Source organism: Suricata suricatta, chromosome 3 (genome assembly GCF_006229205.1).
Source record: "Suricata suricatta isolate VVHF042 chromosome 3, meerkat_22Aug2017_6uvM2_HiC, whole genome shotgun sequence".
Lineage (NCBI taxonomy): Eukaryota > Metazoa > Chordata > Mammalia > Carnivora > Herpestidae > Suricata > Suricata suricatta.
This window is the reverse complement of record NC_043702.1, coordinates 18,299,430-18,320,092: the sequence shown is the minus strand read 5'-3', so window position 1 is coordinate 18,320,092 and position 20,663 is coordinate 18,299,430. Positions and strand designations below refer to the sequence as shown.

Genomic DNA, 20,663 nt, shown 5'->3' with positions numbered 1-20,663 from the left:
CACTTGTCTGTACAATTGAATGAACACAGACTCCTTTTTACTCACAAAAGATGTTCTTTTAAAAACAAAATACCCCCCACAAAAAGGGTTTAATTAAAAATATAAATAAGAAACAAAGCAGCACCTGTCATGTGTTTACTCCTCTTCCCAGGCTGGGCAGGAGCGTGCTCACACGTGCACACATGCGCACACTGACAGTTGGTCTCCAGAACTCGGGAAGGTGTGGTCCGGAGGAGGGGCTGCCCTCACCCCGCCCGCCTCATCTCCAGAAGACCAGGTTCAGGAAGACCGGGAATTTCCTCAGGGGTGGAGGCGAGAGGGGAGGGAGTGTTGCGGGTGACTGAGGTGCTGAGTTTGCAGGCAAAGCCAACTTCTGAGCAAGACTCACGCCTGAAAGGGCTGCACTTCCTTCCAGTCCTCAAGGAGATGGGCCCCCTAGGGTCAGGGTTTCGAAATTGAAGCCTTTGCATCTGGGAGAAAGTGGCGGAGCAGAGTCCAAAGGCACTGGTTTATGGCCATAATAAAAACTCCAGGTGGAGCCAGCGCCCTTGAACGGGGTGGAGGGACAGGAAGAGCACCTGTCCCCCTCTCTGAGCAAGTGTCATGCCCTGTGAAAGAGACCTCTAGGGGTGCCGGAGTCCCATCTGTCCCAGAGTGGCTGCAAGTGTGACCACCCCCCACCAGCCCTGCATCCCTAAGTCCGCGGCTCCCCCCCTTCCCAGTGAGCCATTCTCCCGGGAAAGGAGGGAGGGTAGCCGAGCCTCCTCTTCTGGGTTGGTGGGAGGAAGGGTCCAGGCTCCCCTGCCTTTCCTGGCTGGCACTGTCCCCCTGCAGTGAAGGCTGGGGCCTTGGGCAGAAGTGTGCCCTGTGCCTGGGAGCATGCTCGTTGGGAGTCAGGGGTGGGGCACGTTGACTCCTGCTGTCAGGCTGTCGCTGGGCTCCGCTGGCTCCCAGGGACCTGACGGGCACCTGCCTCCCCACCCCCTCACCCATTCTCGCTCTCTCTCTGGGGCCCTATCTTCCCTTATATGGTGAAGGCAGTTCCTAGAGGGAGGGGGGGGCGGTGGGGACAAAGGTCACTCTCCTGCAGCCAGCTTGCCACAACTACCTGAGACCTCCCAGGTGGCAGCTGCCTCCCCGAGACAGGTAAGACAACCCTGCCAGACGCGCCGGGACGAACACCCTCTTACAGGACAGGACGGACAGGACGGTAGGTGCGGGAGAGGACGGGACAAGGGCGCCTGCTTCTTGCTGGCAGCCTGGGGCTTCCTGGAGCACCTTGGAGCGGCTCTGGGAGAGAGGCTTGGCACTCTGGAGCGTCTGGAAAGAGCAGAGGGCCCAGTGTGGCTTCCTGGGCCTCCAAGGAAAGAACTGCACAGGCTCCGCTCCAGACTGCTGCTCTTTGAGACTTGCACCTGCCACTAGCCCCCACCCAACCTCAGGTGTCAACCATCCCGGACTGCCCTGAATGGGTAGGTTCTGGAGACCTTGGGCTTTTAGATTTAAAAGTTGGAAAGTCCCTGGCAAACTGGGACTGGCTGGTCACCCTAACCTCACTCTGCCTCCCCCTTCCCCCCCCCCCACCCCATCTCTTTGCACATTTGTTCCTCGTATGAAATGGTTTCTTTCTTTGTGCTGCCATTCTCCCTGACACTCCTGGGGGCTCCGGGCCCCTGGACCTTGGGGTGTGAGCAACAGCCATCAGAAATTGAATGGGCAAAGGCAGAGAGAGGCAGGGGGCTGGTGAGGCAGGGCCCTTTGGGCCCCCAGTCCATGCTTGGGGGCTGCCCTAGCATCCACCTCTGTCCTAGCTCCGGTCCTCTAGTCACTGTGGCCCCATTCAGCTGATGTGGGGGAATGGGGAAGAGGTGGGAGCTAAGTCCAGACCAGGGTCTTGGGACCTATAGCCCACCCCTTCCCAGGGAGCCTGCAAAGGCATTCTCAGGGCTGCGAGGGACAGTCTGTGGCTGGGGTGCTGAGTGCGTCCTCTCTCCCTGCTCTCATGGGCCCAGGGAAGCAGGAGGGTGTCCTGGGTTTCAGGAACTGCCATACCCCTGTCTAGCTCAGACCCACACGGCTGGGGACTGAGAATGGGGTGACAGCACCCCGCAGCTCTCTGGAGCCAGAACCCTGAGGACCAGCAGCAGTTAAGAAATGAAAGGTGGGACATGAATAGAGCAGGAGCCCTAACTACCACCAGGGCTCCAACGTGGGCCACCCCTTCCGTCCCACAGTTCCGTCTTTAAGCTTTGTGAATAGTTATTGAGCACCTACTCTGGGGGCTACGCAGACAAACTGTCTAGGTCCTTGAGTTCGGAGACCTGAGACTTATAAACAGATCCTTTCATCGCCATGTGGTCAGGGCACCAAGAGAGGCACGGGTCCAGGAGGCCTTGGTGCCCTCGAGGAGGGGGCCTCGTCTAGCCTGAGAATTCTGGAAGGTCTCCTGGAAGAAGTGAAACCTAAACTGAGTCTAGAGGAGCATGCAAGTGTTAGCCATGTGAAGACAGGTGGGGAGGCCACTGGGTAAAGGCAACAACAGGAGCAAGGACATGGCAGGGAGGGGGGAAGCTGCCAGGGAGGCGGACGGGCAGGGCAAGCCAGCGGTTGGCATCACTCGAAGGCAGAGTAGAGAGAGGGAAGGGGTGTGGCAGGGGGCAGACTGGAGAGAGGCTCCGGTGGACAGAGGGGCAGGAGAGGTGGGGGTCCAGGGTGTTGCATGCATAGCTGACTCTGGGGTCTGGGAGTAGTGGTGCCCTTCCTCGAGTTGGGGATGGAGAATACTGGGGGTCAGGAGTGGGGGGGTATCCAGCAAACTCAGGTTGAGGGAGAAGGCAGCACCTAGCCAACCCTGGGGCCATGCTGTGCATGTCGAGTTTGTGGGGGGAGTGAGGGGCCCATGTCCCTCCCACCAGTTCCGGAGAGACAGCCTCTCTGGGGAAAGCCCACCAGGGGTGGGGGGAGGGTGGGCAGAGGCATCTGCTCTGACCAGCACAGATAGGGGCAGGAGCAGGGCAGTGTCTGTGGGAGGCCCCTTTCAGGGCCACCCTCCTCAGGCGCCCCTTCCCCCCCACCCCTGGCCCAGTGGAGGTTCCCTGCTTCCCAGTCCAGGCTAGAGGTTCCAAATCCAGGGGAAGGAACATGCTGGCCTTTTCAAGTCGCTGCTCCCCCAAATGTCCACTCATCTGATGGGTGGGAATCCTCCTGTCCACTCTCTTGCTGCTCACTCCTAAAAATCAGGACATGTCCCTAGAGATCATCTAGTTGACCATCCCCCATTTCATAGATGAAGAAACAGGGCTCATGTTCATACAGCTAGTGGATGTCAAAGAATCTGTCTCGGAGAAAGGAAGATGTAGTCCAAGGTGGTGAATTAAATTACACAGAAAATATGTTTCTCCTTTGGACCCAAACTGGTCCTACTGACTCAGGTGTCCTAGGGGCCCTGGGGTGTCTGTGGGTTGAGAAATACCTCGTGAAGGGGCCATGGCTGACAGGGCATCAGACAGAGCCCAGGCACAAGGGGCTCCTAAAGGCATACCTTCACAAGGCCAGATGTGGCCTTGATCTGCCAGAGGGGCCGCTAACCAGAGGCTGGGCAAGGAGACCTTGCCCCAATCTCCAGAATGCTTGGAAAAGAAGTCACCCCTCAGGACTCAGAGGGAGTTTCCCAGCAGTAAAGTAAAACACCAGGTCATTGTTCCTAGAGGTGATTCAGTCAAGGTGCCACAAGAGATTAGATAAGGAGGTTGCAGGCTGACAGCGTGTGAGGCCCGACCCTCTGAGCCCCACGACCTTTCATTCATTGTTCATCAGTTCAAGGAGACTTCCGGGGGGGGGGCAGCTCTGTGCCAGGCTGGGTGGAAGGCTCAGTGGGGAATGGAGGTGGCCTCCAGCCTGATTAGGAGAGGCAGGAAACCGGGGATGAGAATCACTAGGGACAAGCCGGTCACTGCCCTTGCTAATACCAGAATCTCTGGGAAGTTTTTTTAAAAGCACCCATGCTGCGGTCCCAAAAGTCAGAAAATAAAAGTACCTGTGCCTGGGCCCCACCCAACCTAATTAAATCAGAATCCCCAGGTACAGATCCAAGCAGCAGCAAAGCATTGGTATCATTTAAAAGCTCCCTAGGTGATTCTGATGAGCAGCTGGAGTGGAGAACAGAGCTACAGGCAAAAACGGGAAGAGCCATAAAAGATGCGATAAAAGAAGCTTGGCAAGGGGAGGTTTCTTTCAGTTCAGTTGCTGGATGCTGGTTCACACTGGAATGTTCACTCTGTCATTCATTCATTTATTCATCCATCCATCCATCCATCCATCCAACCACCCATCCATCCACTTGGTCATCCACTTACCAGTTGCTCCATTCGCTACTGTACCCATTAATTGTCCATTTATCCCCCCCTACTCATTGATCCTCTACCCATTTATTTCTCTACTCATCCAACCATCCATCCATCCATCCAACCATCCATCCATCTATCCATCCATCCATCCAACCATCCAACCACTCACTCAGCAAAGTGCCCACATGGCTTTAGATGCTGGAGATTCAGTACTGAGCCAACAAACACGGTCCTTGCCCTTGTGGGGTGTATCTTGGGGGCCACCAGAACAGTGACTGAGGGGTGTTTGGCGAGAGCTACAAGGAACATGAAGCTACTGCACATACTTTTTCTACTGTGGCAAAATACACAGAAGGTTTACCATTTTGACCACTTTATACAATTCAGTGGCATTCCGCGCATTCACAGCGTTGTCCAGCCATCAGCACGGTCTAGTTCCAGAATCTTTCATCATCCAAATGGAAACTCCATAGCCACTTGTAGGTGTCCCTCCCCGCCCGACCCCTCCCTCCAGCCCCACAACCACTGCCCCCCCACTTGCTATGTGTATGGATTGGCAGGTTCTGGATGATTCATAGGAAGGGATCATCCATTCATGGACTTCTGTGTGTGGTTCCTTTCACCATGCATAACGTATTCAAGGGGCATTTGTGTTGCAATGCGTATTCGAACTTCATTCCTTTTTATGGCTGAATAATATTCCATCGTGGGGATATATATCGCCTTTTGTTGATGGATGTTTGGACTGTTCCTACCTTTTGGTTATCATGAGTAGAGCTGCTATGAATTTCAAGCTCCAGTTTTTGTTCCAACGCCTGTCTTTTCTTGGGGTACATAGCCTTTGGGGCCCTCATTTATTCTTTGCTTTCCTTTTTAAACATTTTTTAAAACTTCGTGGTGCCTTGGTGGCTCTGTCAGTTAAGCTCAGGTTCAGCCCAGGTCATGATCTCACCGTGCGTGAGTTCAAGGCCCACATCGGGCTCTCCTGTCAGCTCAGAGCCTGCCTGGATCCTCTGCCTCCCTGTCTGTCTGCACCTGCCCAGCTCATGCTCTCCATCTCAAAAAGAAAAGTAAACATTAAAATTCTTTTCTAATTAAACATTCTTTTAGTTTAGAGAGCGAGCACAAGTAGGGAAGAGGGCAGAGAGAGAGAGAGAGAGGGTGGAGCCAAATATGAGGATCCCAAGACTTTGGGATCATGACCTAAGCTGAAATAAGAATTGGAAGCTCACTGACTGAGCCACCCAGGTGCTCCAGCTTTACTTTTTTTTTTTTTTTTGAGTCTGTATGATTTTTTTTCCAGTCAGCATGGCTTTGATAAAAAGTTTTTCAAAAAGAAAAACTGGGGCTAAAAAAAAGGGCCTTGAATGGCAAGCTAAAGAGTGAGGGCTTCATTCAGTAGGTAATAGGGAGGGGTTTGAGCAAGAGAGTGACAAGCTGAGTGAAAGAACTGGCGGCTGGGCCCTCGGCCAATCAGGGCCCACGGTGGGGCACCAGCCCCTCCCCTTCCCAAGTCCCTGAGCCCTGGCTTCCTCTTGGTGTTGGGAGCTCTACAGGGCTGGGCTGGAAGGGCAGCTCCTGGAACCCAGGGAGCTCCCAGCTCCTCAACCCTTGTTCCCATGTCTCCCTCCCCTAGGTGCCTCGCCATGACCACACTGAGCACCCAAGTCAAAAGCTCCCTCAACGTCACCACCCCCGGGGTGCAGATATGGAGGATAGAGGTGAGGTCCGCCTGGGTGTGTATGGGGTGGGAGGGGGAGGCTCTGCAGGCTGGGATGGATGGAGGGAAGGAGGGAGCCTGAGATTACTCTGTCCTCAAATCCCGCCTTCTGATGTGCAAGCCCCTGGTGCCTGTCCCCAAGGCCACCCTCCTCCTGCTGCTATTCCTCCTCCCATGGTCACATCCCTTCTTCGGGTCCACTTCCTCATGCCCTCCTCCTGCTGGTTCTCTGCCTCTCCCAGCTCTCCCTGGGGTCAAGGGAGGCAGGGCAGCTGGGGGTTCTGGGTGGTCTGGGGCAGCCCTTTCGAGCTCCTTCCTCTCCTTAGGCCATGAAGATGGTGCCTGTTCCTTCCAGTACCTTCGGCAGGTTCTTCGATGGCGACTGCTACATAGTCCTGGCTGTGAGTGGGGGTGGGTGCCCCAGGAGCTGACCAGACAGCAAAGCCGTCTGTGGCATCAGGGAGAAAACCTGAGGCTGGGGGCAGTCAGGAGGGCTGGCCGGGCTTTTCCCCTAGACAGTATGCACTGGGCGTGCCCAGGTGCCCAGCTTTGCTAGTTCTGCAGGGTCAGAGATGTAAGAGGCTCTGCCTGCCTTTGGTCACTCCCCCACCTGCGGTGAACATCTCTGCGTGTACGGTCTTGGGGACCCTCTGAGCCCGCAGGATGTCACCCTACCTTAGGCCCACATTTCCGGAATCCATAGTCCTCTTCATATTGCCTCCTTGGTTTTTGCCACATCCTGTACGGTTACTGCCTTTGGCTCTTTCCTTACACAGACTTGCTTTTAAAATTTAAATCTATTGATTAAAAACATAGCTCTACATCATTACCATAAATGGAAAGCAGCATCCCACGTCACGAGCGGGAAGCAGCCATACAATTTTTGCGTAACCATTTCCTAGTACATTTGTGCACCACCTACGCACCTCATGGGCCTGTGACGGTCCATGCACATCACTTTGGAAAGTGTTGCTGGGTGCAACCCACTTATTTCCAAGATGAGGTGATCAAGACCCAGAGGGAAAGCCACTCGCCCCAGGTCTCAGAGAGTCTGGGGCAGAGCTGGGGCCATAAGCTTCCCCGATGCCAAGCTCACCTGTGGCCCAGGCCCCATGTGTGTGATAGACTATGCAAAGCAGGGAGGCGGGGAGAGGGCTGTGGGAGCCCAGGGCCTCGGGCACACCGCACCTCCCCTCTCCCTAGATCCACAAGACAGGCAGCAGTCTGTCCTATGACATCCACTACTGGATCGGCCTGGCCTCGTCCCAGGACGAGCAAGGGGCAGCCGCCATCTACACCACACAGATGGATGACTTCCTGAAGGGCCGAGCCGTCCAGCACCGCGAGATCCAGGGCAATGAGAGTGAGGCCTTCCGAGGCTACTTCAAGCAGGGCCTCGTGTATGGAGGGGTGCATTGTTGTCGGGGAGGGGGCTTGGGCTGGGAGCGGGGAGCCTGAGGCTGTAGGGGAGCTGCAAGGGGGACCCACAATGGGCTTTTGGTGACTTTTGTTCTTTCCACTTCCCCACCCCCGTTTCTGCTGCCGTCCTGTCCTTGGTCTTCATCCCTCTGAGTGTCTTTGGCTGCCCCAGGGGCCGTTCTGCCAGGGGCCATTCTGCCAGGTGCCGTTAGGTGCACCATGAATTTTTGTAAATCAGCCCCTGTTGAATGTCCTGAAGAGTTCAGTGCTACAGGAAGCCTGGAAGGTCATGGTCAAGTCTTCCCTCTAGCCAATGGGCAAATAACTACTCCTTCATTCTCTAAAGTAGGGCTTTCCCACTAAACACCCAAATATCTAGCTTTTCTTGAAACGTCTGAAGCTCTGGCCCTCTGGGCTTTTCCCATGGAAACACAGTCAGGAGCCACATTGACCACTAGGATAGGCCAGAAGCTCTCCGGTTAGCCACAGTCCCTCCCCCTCCCTTTCGTCTTGTTCCTCTTCTTCCCACACTTCTAACAACAGTCCACCCCTTCGGGCACTTAAGCTGGCACCTCTTCTGTCTTAGCGCTCTTGGGCTGCCCTAACAAAATACCGTAGAATGAGTAGCTTAAACAACAGAAATTAATATTGTTACAGTTTGTACAGGTTGGGAAGTCCAAGATCAAGGTGCCAGCTGATTTGGTTGCTGGTGAGAGTCCACTTCCTGACTTGCAGACGGCCACCTTCTCACTAAGTCCTCGCATGGTGAAGAGAGTGAGCAAGCTGGCCTCTTCCTATGAGGACAATAACCTCATCATGGGGGCCCCACCTTCAGGACCTCATCTAAACTGTATCATGGGGCACCTGGGTGACTCAGTCAGTTAGACCTCTGATTTCGGCTCAGGTCATGATCTCACGGTTTGTGGGTTGAGCCCTGCGTTGGACTCTGTGCTGATAACTCGGAGCCTGGAGCCTGCTTCGGATTCTGTGTCTCTTTCTCTCTCTACCCCTCCCCTACTTTCTCTCTCTCTCTCTCTCTCTCTCGCTCTCGCTCTCTCTCAAAAATAAACATTAAAAGCAATCAATTAAACTGTATCAAAATCAATTGCCTCTCAAAGGCCCCATCTCCAAATACTACTATACTAGGGTTAAGTCTTCCATACATGCGTTTGGCAGGGGACACAATTTGGTCCACAGCATCTCTCCTCTTCCCCTTCACTGTGGTCCCCGTCCTCGGGGACCCCGTCCTTCCACATTTGCACATTTCCATGCACCCCTCTTAGCGGGCCTCTCAGCAGGGGAGGGCTAGGAGGCAGTGAGTGAGGCATCTAGGGTGAAAACTGTAAGGAGCCTGAGGAAGGTCATGCACATGTTGACAAAAGACTGATGTCACACTTGCATGACCCTGAGAGCGAGTGCCTCCTGAGGGCGGGTTCCTGAGATACCTTGGGCACCTCACCCTAGTCCCAGGCGCAGCCCTCAGATGGCCCCAGCAGCCGTGGGTACCCAGGTTCTGTCACCCCTCCCAGCCCACTCCCTGGGGTCAACTCCCTCTCTTCGCAGGATCCAGAAGGGGGGTGTGGCTTCTGGCATGAAGCACGTGGAGACCAACTCCTACCAGGTCCAGCGGCTACTGCATGTCAAGGGCAAGAGGAACGTGGTGGCTGGAGAGGTGGGCATCGGCCAGGGCCCTGGGGTGGCGGGCAGAGGCAGGAGGGGTGAGGGCAGGGAGGAGGCGGGGAAGGCATGAGGGACTGTGGAACACATCTGAGGGGAGGCCTCCCCTTCCCCTCCGGCGTTCCAGGTGGAGGTCTCTTGGAAGAGTTTCAACCGTGGGGATGTTTTTCTCCTGGACCTGGGGAAGCTTATCATCCAGTGGAACGGGCCGGAGAGTAACCGCATGGAGAGACTCAGGGTAAGCCCTGCCCATGCACCCCCTGCCCCACTTCCCAACCCCACCCCGCCCTCCCCTGCCCCTGCACACCCGCCCCTCTCCTACCAATCAAACTTGCCAGACTTCAGTCCCCCTTACCCCACCCCCAACCAGCCCTGAGTCTCCAGGTCTCAACCGACTACCCTGGATGGTGTGTTGGAAGGTAGATCTGAGTCTCCCTGTGTGTGTGGAGAGGCACGCACGTTGGGCTATGCGTGTGTGTCCTCATGGCTGATCCCCTGGGGTTTAATACACCCCCCCCCCCTGTGTCATAGGCCCTGTGCCAAAGGTCAGGGAGCCAGTGCTCAAGGAAGTAGGCAGAGCGCTGCCCTGGGTCTGGCCATCCAGTGTGGGAGACCGATAGGAAGAAGACAATTGAGAAGTGAGGGGTGGGGGTGGGACTGGGGGTTCTGGGAAGACTTCTGAGCGGAGAAGGGATGTGGCGGCTGCGGGCAATCGGGGAGCCCTGTGGCCCCTGGATGGGATGGGAGGAGGCACCCTGGCACCTTGGACAGGAAGGGGGGGCACATACATTCCGTGTGGGCGATGGGGCTGAGTTGAGAGGGACGTTGCGCCTGAGCCACCACGAAGTGGATGGAGTCCGTTTCTGAAATGAGAAAAGCCAGGAGCAACAGATTGGGTGGGGGGGAACTCGAGTTTGCTTTGGGGCATCTTAGAATGGGGTGAATGGGGCTTTCATGATTGACATGAGATGACAGCAGAGAGCTGGGCTGGAGACTGAAACACGGCCTCAGTCTGCAGAGGCCCTGGGGCTGGGGCTGGGGCTGAAATGCCGGAACCCAGAGGTCTGCAGCCCCTGGGCTGAGGAGAAGGACCAGGGTGTGTGTGAGTGTGCGTGCGTGTGTGGGCACATGTGTGTGGGCTGTCCACCCTGGGTGTGTGTGTCTGTGTGAGGACAAGAGAGACTGCTGTCTCGGTGTGTGTGTGTGTGAGTGTGTGTGTGTGTGTGTGTGCAGTGTGTGAGCCCACGTGAAGCCGTGTGCATGTACATACGAGCTGGCCTGGGGACAAAAAGACTGAGGACTACGAAAGCCAGGGCTCAGCTCTTGTCCAAAACTGTGAACTAAAATCACAAATTTCAAGCGCACCCCAAACATTTTCCTGCCAAGGAGAAACTTGCTTTCCCGATGGGGTTCACTTGGTGTCCTCACACACACCTTAAAAGCTTGTCCAGTCCCTACCCCCTCCAGCCCCCCCCCCGCCCCCGCTCACGAGGGTAAGGGCAGGGCCGGTGCCTCACCCCTTGGGGCCACTGCAGGGTGGCCTGGGCTCTCCCTGCATGGTTTGGGGTGGCAGATGTCACCCCGTCCCCCAGCAGCCTTCATGGGTCATCGAGGTCTCCCTGCATCCCTGTAGGGCATGACCCTGGCCAAGGAGATCCGAGACCAGGAGCGGGGTGGGCGCACGTACGTGGGCGTGGTGGACGGGGAGAACGAGAAGGCGGCCCCGAAGCTGCTGGAGATCATGAACCATGTGCTTGGCCAGCGGAGGGAGCTGAAGGCCGCCGTGCCGGACAATGTGGTGGAGCCGGCACTCAAGGCCGCTCTCAAGTTGTACCAGTGAGTGTCCAGCTGGACTCTTTGCGGGCACAGGGGCTCTCCGGATGCAGGGCACCTGGGTGACAGCTGTGGGACACCCCCTCCCCCCATCTATGCTATGCCCTTCGTCCTGCAGCGTGTCTAACTCAGAGGGAAAGCTGGTGGTTAAAGAAGTCGCCACGAGGCCACTCACCCAAAACCTGCTCAATCACGAGGTAAGAGGGTCTGGAGACCACCAGCCCCACCTCCTGCCCCCAGCTGGCTCTCCCCCAAGCAGGTGAAGGGCAGGGGGTTTGGGGCTGGCCTGGTGGGAAGTTTTGTGCCTGAGGCTCTATAGCCCAGCCTCACCCCTACCCTGAGGCTCCGCACCCCCCATGTTTCTCTCCCCCTTGTAGGACTGTTACATCCTGGACCAGGGGGGCCTAAAGATCTACGTGTGGAAGGGGAAGAATTCCAACACCGAGGAGAAGATGGGGGCCATGAATCAGGCACTGGTGGGCATGGGGGTCAGCTGGGGGAAGGGGAGAGAAGCAGATACAGCAGGGAGAGAGAAGGGGATGAGGCTGCGTGTCCCACCAGGTGAAGCCCTTCAAAGCCCTAAGCTCAGCGCAACTGGGGGAGCTGAGGGTCTGCTCTGTAGCCTTCTTGGGGGGTCGCTGCATGCCATCAGGGGCCCACCCAACAGGCAACCTGGGGGCCTCCTCAGGATGTAAGCTCACACTTTGACTCAGTTCAGAAAAGGAGGGAGAAATGGAGGCTGACCTTTCTATAAAGAGGGGATTGGGTGAGCAGGGGCCTGGGGCTAAGTGAGAGTTTGGGGTCATTACTGGAGCTGGAGTCAGTAACCCTAGCTGGTTTGGGGTCAGCGTTAGAATGGGGTTCAAGGTTGGAGATGGCAGTTAAGGATCAGGGTCAGAATTGAGGTAGGGTCAAGTTTGAGGTCTTACTTGGTTCTGGGGTTGAGGCCAGAGCAGGCCTTAGCTTTGGGGTCGGCACTGGGGCTGGGCTGGGTTCTAGTTTGGGTTTGGGAGCAGGGGTAGGCTTGTGGTTGGGTCTGGCTGGGGTTAGAGCCAACCTGTCACTTGCACTGGGGGGCCATGGGGGTTCGGAGAGGGACGCAGACCCAGCCACCGCTTTCTCTTCTAGAACTTCATCAAAGCGAAGCAGTACCCCCCGAACACACAGGTGGAGGTGCAGAACGACGGGGCCGAGTCGGCTGTCTTCCAGCAGCTCTTCCAGAAGTGGACGCTGCCTAATCAGACGTCGGGCCTGGGCAAAACCCACAGCGTGGGCGCCGTGGGTGAGGGCTGGCCTGAGGCAGGGTGGGGCTGGGAGCTGGAGTGGGGCCAGGAGAGCATCCGCGCCTGCCTCCTGTCCTCCTTCTCAGACATGCCTCTGCCATGCGCAGTTTTTCCCTGGCTCTGGGCTCCTGTGTAGGGTGGGGACACAAGGTAAACTTAGGAGCTGTCACAAAAAGGGAGCTGAGAAGCACCTGTCTTTCCTTTGGAATGGGGTTGAGTCTCCCTGGAAACTGGACGGCTTCAGTCTCTCTTCAGATAATAGTGGCCGAAGGCAAGCTCAGTGCCAGGCACCTGCAGGAGGGAAAAAGCGGTGTCCCTCTCCTGGCTCCTCTGGGAGGCCCTGGCAAAGCCAGAGTCTTGGGGGTGGGAGATAGGGTTTCATATTATAACTGCCACTCTCTCGCTCTGTGACCTCTCTGGTCTCGGTTTCCTCATCTGTAAAGTGGATCTAAGAATTATAGCTATCAGGGCTGTTGGGAAGACCTGGGGACCTCGGTTTGTGACAGCCGGTGTCGTGACTCCCCCTCCCTCCAGCCAAAGTGGAGCAGGTGAAGTTCGATGCCATGTCCATGCACATCCAGCCTCAGGTGGCTGCTCAGAAGAAGATGGTAGACGATGGCAGTGGGGAGGTGCAGGTATGTCGAGGGTGGAAAGTGGGTGCTGGGGGGGAGGTGGTCGGCAGAGCCCGTCCTGGACCTCACACCAGCCTCGTACTGGCCCCAGGTATGGCGTATTGAGGACCTGGAGCTGGTGCCGGTGGATTCCAAGTGGCTAGGCCACTTCTACGGGGGTGACTGCTACCTGCTGCTCTACACCTATCTCATCGGCGAGAAGCAGCACTATCTGCTCTACATCTGGCAGGTCAGGCCCCACCCCTCCCTGCCCCGAGCACAGCCGGCTTGCCTCCCACTCTGCTCTACCCCTGCCAAGTGGCCATCACCCTTGAGTTGAATACCTCTGGTGATGGGGAGCTCACCCTTTTTCCACCCTGGGACTGCTTTGGCTGTGAGATCCCACGGGCACAGAGTACCCCCATATACAACCCTGTCCCCTTCTCTGAGTTCTCAGAGCCTCCCAATTTCCATGGCTTTCAGCACATTCCCTTCATCTGGGCTTCTGTGTCCAGATGTGAGTGAGCAGGGAGATGCTTGGGTGCTGGGGGTAGTGGTGTGGTAGCCATACTTTTTCCTCCAGTAAGGAGGAAAGGCAGTCTGGGGTTAAGGCCCGGGTTGCAGGGGGGCTAGGGGTAGCGGGGAGGTTCCTGGGAAAAGGGTAAGATCTGGGGCTGGGATCGGAACAGGTCTGGGTCAGGTTGCGTTCGGGCTATGTCCAGGGTGGGGTTTGGTGGGGCGGACAGCGGGTTTGGGGCCAACTGAGAATCGGGGAGGGAGGGGTTGCTGCAGCTGGGGACGGGATCAAAATTGGAGCTGACTTCACCCTACCCCTTCTGTCATGCTCGTCCCCAGGGTAGCCAGGCCAGCCAGGATGAAATAGCAGCCTCTGCCTATCAAGCCGTCATCCTGGACCAGCAGTACAACAATGAGCCGGTCCAGATCCGGGTCCCCATGGGCAAGGAGCCACCGCACCTCATGGCCATCTTCAAGGGACGGATGGTGGTCTACCAGGTGTGGCTGCTGGCTCGAGGCACCTGGCAGTCTCCGCATTTGCGGTGGGGTGGGCGTCAGGAGGTGCGGGAGGGGACCTGGGGGCACAGGACTGGAGGTGAAGGGCAATCTTCGTGGGGGAGGACTGTCTGAGGCCCCATCAGCTATGTGGAGCTGGCGATAGAAACCACCATCTAGCACTTTAAGAACACGTAATGAGCACGCTCATGTGCAAGTGGCGTTTCTCTGTCCAGCCCATCTCCCTGGATCCTCCGAGAGAGGAAGTTCTTGTGGCTAGATTTGCCCAAAAATGAGCCTGTCCACACCGCACTGGTGCCTCCCAATGTAACGGAATAGACACCTCCCGCCTTTATATAAGCCATCACCTGTTTGTTCAGCACCTGTGAAGTCTGCGGCCCTCTGCAAAGGGTCAAGGCCAGAGAAGGCCATGCATTGCTGTTTACAGTCCTGTAGGGAGAGCAGTGAATGCACAGGCTGAGGTGCCGTGTGCTCAAATGCCAGAAACACAAGCTAGGTTCACAGGGGAGTGTGAATACAGTAATCTTGGAGAGGCACAGTAGAAAGGAGGCATGGAGGAGGTCTTGACATCAGGATTGGAGTGGTAGAGCTCAGCAGGGGTAAACTGAGGTCATGTAGTGAACAAGGCACAGCAAAGACAAAGGCCCAGAAGAGGGGACCCACATGGGACAGTGAGAAGCCTGGCTGAGTTACACGGGAGGGTTTGGAGAGAGCAGAGTGGGTCTGGAAGAGGAGTTGGACCTGCATCTTGTGGGGCCTTCACAGGCTGGACGGAGGAGCTGGTTCTAGTCTATAAGCAGTGGGGAGCCACTGAGGAGCAGGGGAGTGCCATGACCAAAACAATGTTTTGGAAAGGTTACCCTGGTGATGGTGCATCAGAGGACCTGGGGGGCCGGCAACCCCCACCCCTGCCCCCAGTCTCTCTTCTGCTGTTCTCCTGGCCCTTCTTGAATCTTCTATGGTCTATACTAAGTTGCTCCTGCCTCTTTCTCTCTCTGGCGTCTCCCCATGCCCTGCAGGGAGGCACCTCGAGAGCCAACAACACAGAGCCAGCGCCCTCCACACGGCTGTTCCAGGTCCAGGGAAGTAGCGCTAACAACACCAAGGCCTTTGAGGTCCCAGCCCGGGCCAGCTCCCTCAACTCCAATGACGTCTTCATCCTTAAGACCCAGTCCTGCTGCTACCTGTGGTGTGGGAAGGTGCGTGCAGGGCCTAGTGGCCTCCCCCTCTTCAAGTGGGTCTTAGGGGTTCCCCGGCCTCCGGGAGCCGGCCGAGTAGGTGCTTGTTGTTAATTTCCTAACTGGTCTCCCTCCTCTGCAGCTCTGGGTCTGGCCACCGTCACATTTTCTGCCTCTATGTCTGGGTCCGTCTCTCTCATTCTGTTTGTCTCTGGCTACCTCTGTCTGTCTCTGTGTCGGTCTGTCTTTGTGTCCGGGCTCTCTCTCATCATCCCTGTGCCTGTTGCTGCCTCTCCATTTATCTCAGCCTCTTGGATTCCTTCTGCCCTGTAAGTACTCTGCAGACTCCTGTCCCCTCTGCCATTTTTTGGAGTGTCAGACAGTGGGTGGGTGCGCATGGGGTCCTGATCCAGGCAGGAGAGCCCTCTCGGACGCAGGAGCTCTAGTGCCAGGGAATGTGGTGGGAGGGTGGGGGTAGACGTGGCACTAGAGATGGGCTCCCCCAACACAGCTGCCCCCCTTTCCCCAGGGCTGTAGCGGGGACGAGCGGGAGATGGCCAAGATGGTTGCTGACACCATCTCCCGGACGGACAAGCAAGTGGTGGTCGAGGGGCAGGAGCCGGACAACTTCTGGATGGCCCTGGGTGGAAAGGCTCCCTATGCCAACACCAAGAGGTAACGACGGGGTCCCTCTGCCTCCCACTCACCTTCTGAGGCTGGTGAGCCTCCCAGCATCTCCATCCCATGGCCCAGAGCCTGCAGCAAGCATGAATTGAGGACTCTGTGTACCGGGTCCCCACGGGTACAAGATGAGTCAAGGGCAGCCCGTGCCCTCAGAGCCTCGAGCACAGGGGTGTCAGTGTGGGTGTGCCTCGGGCCTGGTGGGGGTGTCTTCTTGGCAAAGGGAGTTCACAGCCATAGGAAGCAACTCAAAGAGAGGAGCAGAGCTTGCCCTTTGGGAGGAAGATACCAGACCCGTCATTTAGCATTGACATGGGACCTGGAGTGCTGTAACCACTCTTTCAAATGGTTTTTTCTGAAGAATACCCATGATCCACTGTTCCCCGGTTCAGAAGCAAAAGGGCATGTACTGCAGTAGTGGTAGGAGGGCACGGAGGGAAGATGGCAGACAGAATTTCCCAGTGGGCCCACAGAAGAGCCACCAGAATGGGTGTCCTAGAAAGGCAGTGGGGATTTCTCTCTTGGAGCACTCTTAGACTCTTGGGAGGAGGGGGGGCTTTTTGTGTGAGCAGAAAAAAGACTGTTTTCCTAGAGGTCAGATTTTCCAAGTCAGAGTTCTGTGTCCTCTATTCTTCTTTGCCCCTACCTTCTTCTGGCCAACACAATTTTCTCTCCATCCTACAGACTGCAGGAGGAAACCCTGGCCATCACCCCCCGGCTCTTTGAATGTTCCAACCAGACCGGGCGTTTCCTGGCCACAGAAATCCCTGACTTCAATCAGGATGACTTGGAAGAGGATGATGTGTTCCTGCTAGATGTCTGGGACCAGGTAGGATGAAGCCTGGGGACCTCCCTTCCCGCCATCTCAATCTCCAGAGCCAAGAAATAGAGGCTTAATGGACAGACTCCCTCATGCATCCTTCCTAGGAGTAGTAGTATGCCTGACAAGAGCCTAAGGAAGAAGGAAGCAGGTAGAGAGGAATGTGTCCAATGGGGCTGCAGGGCAGGATGTACTTCCCCAAAGTCCAATTTTTTTTTTCACGTGGCAAAAGCATGTCTATGGCTCAGGGGAGGCTGGGAGTCACACCGTGGCAGAATATCCCAGCACAGGACCTGCGTCCCGCTTCTTCATTTCCCAGATGCAAAGTCAAGACCAGATGGGGCTTACCCTAGGTCACTCAGCTCCACCATTGGGCATCAGAGGCTGGGTGAACCGAGGCAGAGCCCTGTGGGCCAGGGAGGACAGAACTCTGACTCTCCTGAACTCCTGATTCTCCATAGATCTTCTTCTGGATCGGGAAGCATGCCAATGAGGACGAGAAGAAAGCTGCAGCCATCACGGCGCAGGAATACCTCAAGACCCACCCCAGCGGCCGTGACCCCGAGACCCCCATCATTGTGGTGAAGCAGGGATACGAGCCCCCTACCTTCACAGGCTGGTTCCTGGCTTGGGATCCTTTCAAGTGGAGTGTAAGTGGCCACCCCGCCCTAATCCTTACAGCCTGGCACATCTTCCTCCAAAGGGCCCTCACGGTACCCCACAAGGGACAGGGCAGACTCTCGGGCTTTTCTGTTCATTGCAATAGATGACCAGTGATATATTTGTGAGGGGGCCTGAGGGGGCCTAGAATAAAAAGTAAGGCTGCATAAAACCATTAAGCCTCCTGGTGAGGAAGAGGGAAGGAAGGCTCTCAAAAACCCAGGCTCAGTTCAGTGCCTGATGCATCAGATGTAGCTCAAAGCTGTTGGACATTATTGGTAAGAGCCGTAGTGACTATTTAAACTTAAGTTAATGGCAGTTAAACAACATTAAAGATTCTGTTGCTCACGAGCCACAAGCTAAGTGCTTCATAGCCCCAGGTGGCTAGTGGCTCCCTTATTGGACAGCATGAAAGAGGACATTTCCATCATTGCAGGAACTTCTCTAGGACAGTGTGGGTGGATCCTTAAGCCACGTGAAATGAAACATGTCAGTTCTCAAGGACAGACAAGTATCTTCCTGGCACCGAATTCTAAGCAAAAGTCATACGCAGGGACCTTACCCGAGGGATAGGGAGTCAGACTTTACAGGATTTTCCTGAACTGGCCGCACATAGAAGTAGAGGGTTGGTCCTCAGAATGGAAGGCTTTCTGCAGGAAGGAGGAAAGAGGAAGGCCGAGGCGGAGAGCATCAGCCGGTGGTTGTGGGTGCAATGAACTGGCAACACAAAGGAGTTGGAACCAGAGCTTAGATTAATTTCCTCAAATACGTTTCCCCAAATACATGTTTTTTGAAAGCATTCGTTCAGTGGCTGATGGGCTGAATTTCATCTTGAGGATAGATTAAAGAAATCTCAAGGCCGCAAATCTAGTTGCCAGAACTTTTTTTCCCCTTTTGTTATGAGCAGCAGGCAAAAGTTTATTAGAGCATAAGATCACAAAGGAAGACTAGGAGGAAAGCTCTCTTTACAGAGAGGACATTCGGAAGTCAGTGCCCGCAAGTATAGGCGAGGGTCCTTGTCTTATAAGGTTCAGGTCAGCCGTCCTTTCCCTGCCCCCTCGTCCCTTCTCAGGCCCCACCCTCACTGGCTGGAGACCTCCAGGTGCTGCCTTGTCCAGTCCTGATTGGCCCGATTCCATTGTGTGAGGGGCGCTCTGTGGCCATATCATTCCTTGTGGGTCATATGTTCTATAGTCTTCTAGTTACTTTCAGTCAGGTCTTTAGGCAGATTCCTGAGGGGAGTCTGAGGGGGAGTAGGTGGTATCTGATACACTCTTAAGAGGAACCTTATATTCCTGAGGGACGTAGATGCCCGAACTTCTAAAATTCATATCAGTGTCCTGAGTCAACACTCTGGAGGCCCCCCGCCCTCCGGTCTGTGCTGGCTTCTCAGACTCACACGTGTGTTCACTCCTTCATTCAGCGTAACTACAGTCAGGGTGTGCCATGCTTGGTGCCAGTCCCTGGGGATATGGAGATGGGGCTCCTCGTGCAGCCAAGGTCCTTTTGGCAGCAGGGTCCTCCTGACCCGGTCCAGGGCCCCATGTTCCCCCGAGCCCACAGGGAGGCAGGTTCTCAAGGCTGCATGTGGCCTCTTGCACTGCCTCTGAGCGTGGCCTCCACCCCCACGTCGCGCTGAGCGGGGCCTCTTCTGACCATCAGCCATTTGAGTGCCCATTCTCGCCATCCAGCCTCCTTTTTCAGGGTCCCCTCTTCCAGCCCCTAGCTGAGCCCCCTCTTCCCCTTCCCACTCCCAAGCCTTAGACCAAGCTTCTTTCAACTCCTGGAGGAGAAAGTTCTTCTGTCTCCTCTGCTGCAAACTGGGTCTAACTTGTTATTTACTTTATGTGCAGAACACCAAATCCTATGAGGACCTGAAGGCGGAGCTCAGGGACCCGGGGGACTGGAGCCAGATCAGTGATGTGAGTACGGGGCAAGTGGCCGGCTGATGATGGTCAGCCCTGTGGGAGCTGAGAAAGCTCCAGAGAGGATACTGGCGTCCTGGGCTTTCCTTTCCACCATGCCCCCCCACCCCCACCCCACCCTCTGCCCCCCACTCCTTGTGGAAGTTCTTGCTGTTTAACTTTAAGACCTCCAGCTGGTTTTTTCCCCTCCATTTCCTAGTGCAGGGTCCCCCCCCATCTGATCATAGGCTGATGGGAGCTGGGAGGGAGGGGTGGGGCAGCTGATTGAAATGCAGATCCCAAAGTCCCACTCCCCAGATTCTGGCTTGTGGAATTGGGTTGAGACCCAGCAACATGCCTGTTCTAAATGAAGAGCCCAGGTGATCTGATGCAGTTAGTCCATGGACTATGCTTTGCGAAAGAATGATTTCTCAACAGTGGTCACCCTGGAATAGCGTTCTCCAGACACAAACTGCAGTCTGAGTTAGTTAACAGAAATGCATTGAGCCCGCTGGGCTGGGGTGAGGAGATCTGAAAGTGAAACCTTTCCTTCGAGAAGTTCCCAGGCTTGCAGTGGAGCAGAGACCAAGCCGACTCTGCAAAAATGTGTCTAGAACATGAGAGCAATTTCACAAGCACACTGGGGTGATCAGATAACACACCTGGCTCCCCGGCCCCACCCACCGGCCGAGCACCTTGTGACACTCAATAAGCCCTGCTCGGTGGACTGATGGTGTGCGCTGGAAGGCATAGATAGGTCAAGGCTAAGGGAATTTACTGATGACAATTTCATAACCCCATTAGAGAAAGAGGATCATAAAATGTACAAGGTGGACCCCAAACACCTGTGAGAAGCCATGGAGAAGTTCATAAGTCAAAGAACAGAATAATCATCTTGGACCAGTTGGCTTCGGTTGGACACAATCCACCAAGTTTTAGCTCTTAGGTCCGATCAAATGTTGTGTTCTTATGAGGAGTGTGTGTGGGTGGTGGGGTCATGGGAGCCTTCGGGAAGGAGGTGTCCTAGAATCAATGTTGACTCCAGAGAGAGAAGCAGCCTGGGAGGCAGCCACAAACCAGCAGAATTAACCAGAAGTTTCCTTTTCTTCCCTAGGAGATCACAAACTATAAACCAGATGTGTTCAATGCTAACACCAGCCTCGTTGTTGGGCCTCTACCCATCTTCCCCCTGGAGCAGCTGGTGAACAAGCCTGTGGAGGAGCTCCCTGAGGGTGTGGATCCCACTAGGAAGGAGGTAAGTCAGACGGGAAGAGGAGGATGAAGAGATTTGGCTTGCAGACTGCCGGACGACACTAATGGAACCCCAGATTGTGCCCTGCGGGTGACTAGGTGTGGGGGGAGGGAGGGATGCTAGAGAACAAAACCAGATCTGGTCTCGGCCTTCATGGGAGGCAACATCACAGTGGGGAGAGAGGGCTGAAAGGACCCTGATTACACTGTTACATAATTTCAGTGATGAGAAGTACCGCACAGGTGAA

The 20,663-nt window shown here is 55.7% G+C and overlaps 1 protein-coding gene across 4 annotated transcripts in view; it reads left to right on the top strand.

Annotated features, from left to right (window-relative positions):
- The first annotated feature begins 215 nt into the window (after window positions 1-215).
- The window catches only part of VIL1 (villin 1), a 31,668-nt gene continuing 11,220 nt past the window's right edge, over window positions 216-20,663 (top strand). For 3 of the 4 annotated variants that reach the window (XM_029933817.1, XM_029933820.1, XM_029933819.1), the window contains exons 1-19: window positions 216-277; window positions 5,983-6,067; window positions 6,393-6,467; window positions 7,270-7,466; window positions 9,049-9,157; window positions 9,290-9,400; window positions 10,796-10,998; window positions 11,114-11,192; window positions 11,373-11,471; window positions 12,124-12,277; window positions 12,813-12,913; window positions 13,002-13,139; window positions 13,745-13,903; window positions 14,941-15,120; window positions 15,629-15,774; window positions 16,465-16,609; window positions 17,062-17,250; window positions 19,114-19,182; window positions 20,279-20,419. In XM_029933817.1, the coding sequence (XP_029789677.1) occupies window positions 5,993-6,067; window positions 6,393-6,467; window positions 7,270-7,466; window positions 9,049-9,157; window positions 9,290-9,400; window positions 10,796-10,998; window positions 11,114-11,192; window positions 11,373-11,471; window positions 12,124-12,277; window positions 12,813-12,913; window positions 13,002-13,139; window positions 13,745-13,903; window positions 14,941-15,120; window positions 15,629-15,774; window positions 16,465-16,609; window positions 17,062-17,250; window positions 19,114-19,182; window positions 20,279-20,419 (2,370 nt within the window). In that variant the 5' untranslated portion in view covers window positions 216-277; window positions 5,983-5,992. Of the gene's footprint in view, window positions 278-1,398; window positions 1,473-5,982; window positions 6,068-6,392; window positions 6,468-7,269; window positions 7,467-9,048; window positions 9,158-9,289; window positions 9,401-10,795; window positions 10,999-11,113; window positions 11,193-11,372; window positions 11,472-12,123; window positions 12,278-12,812; window positions 12,914-13,001; window positions 13,140-13,744; window positions 13,904-14,940; window positions 15,121-15,628; window positions 15,775-16,464; window positions 16,610-17,061; window positions 17,251-19,113; window positions 19,183-20,278; window positions 20,420-20,663 lie in introns of those variants that run through there. The other variant, XM_029933818.1, reaches the window with a different exon arrangement.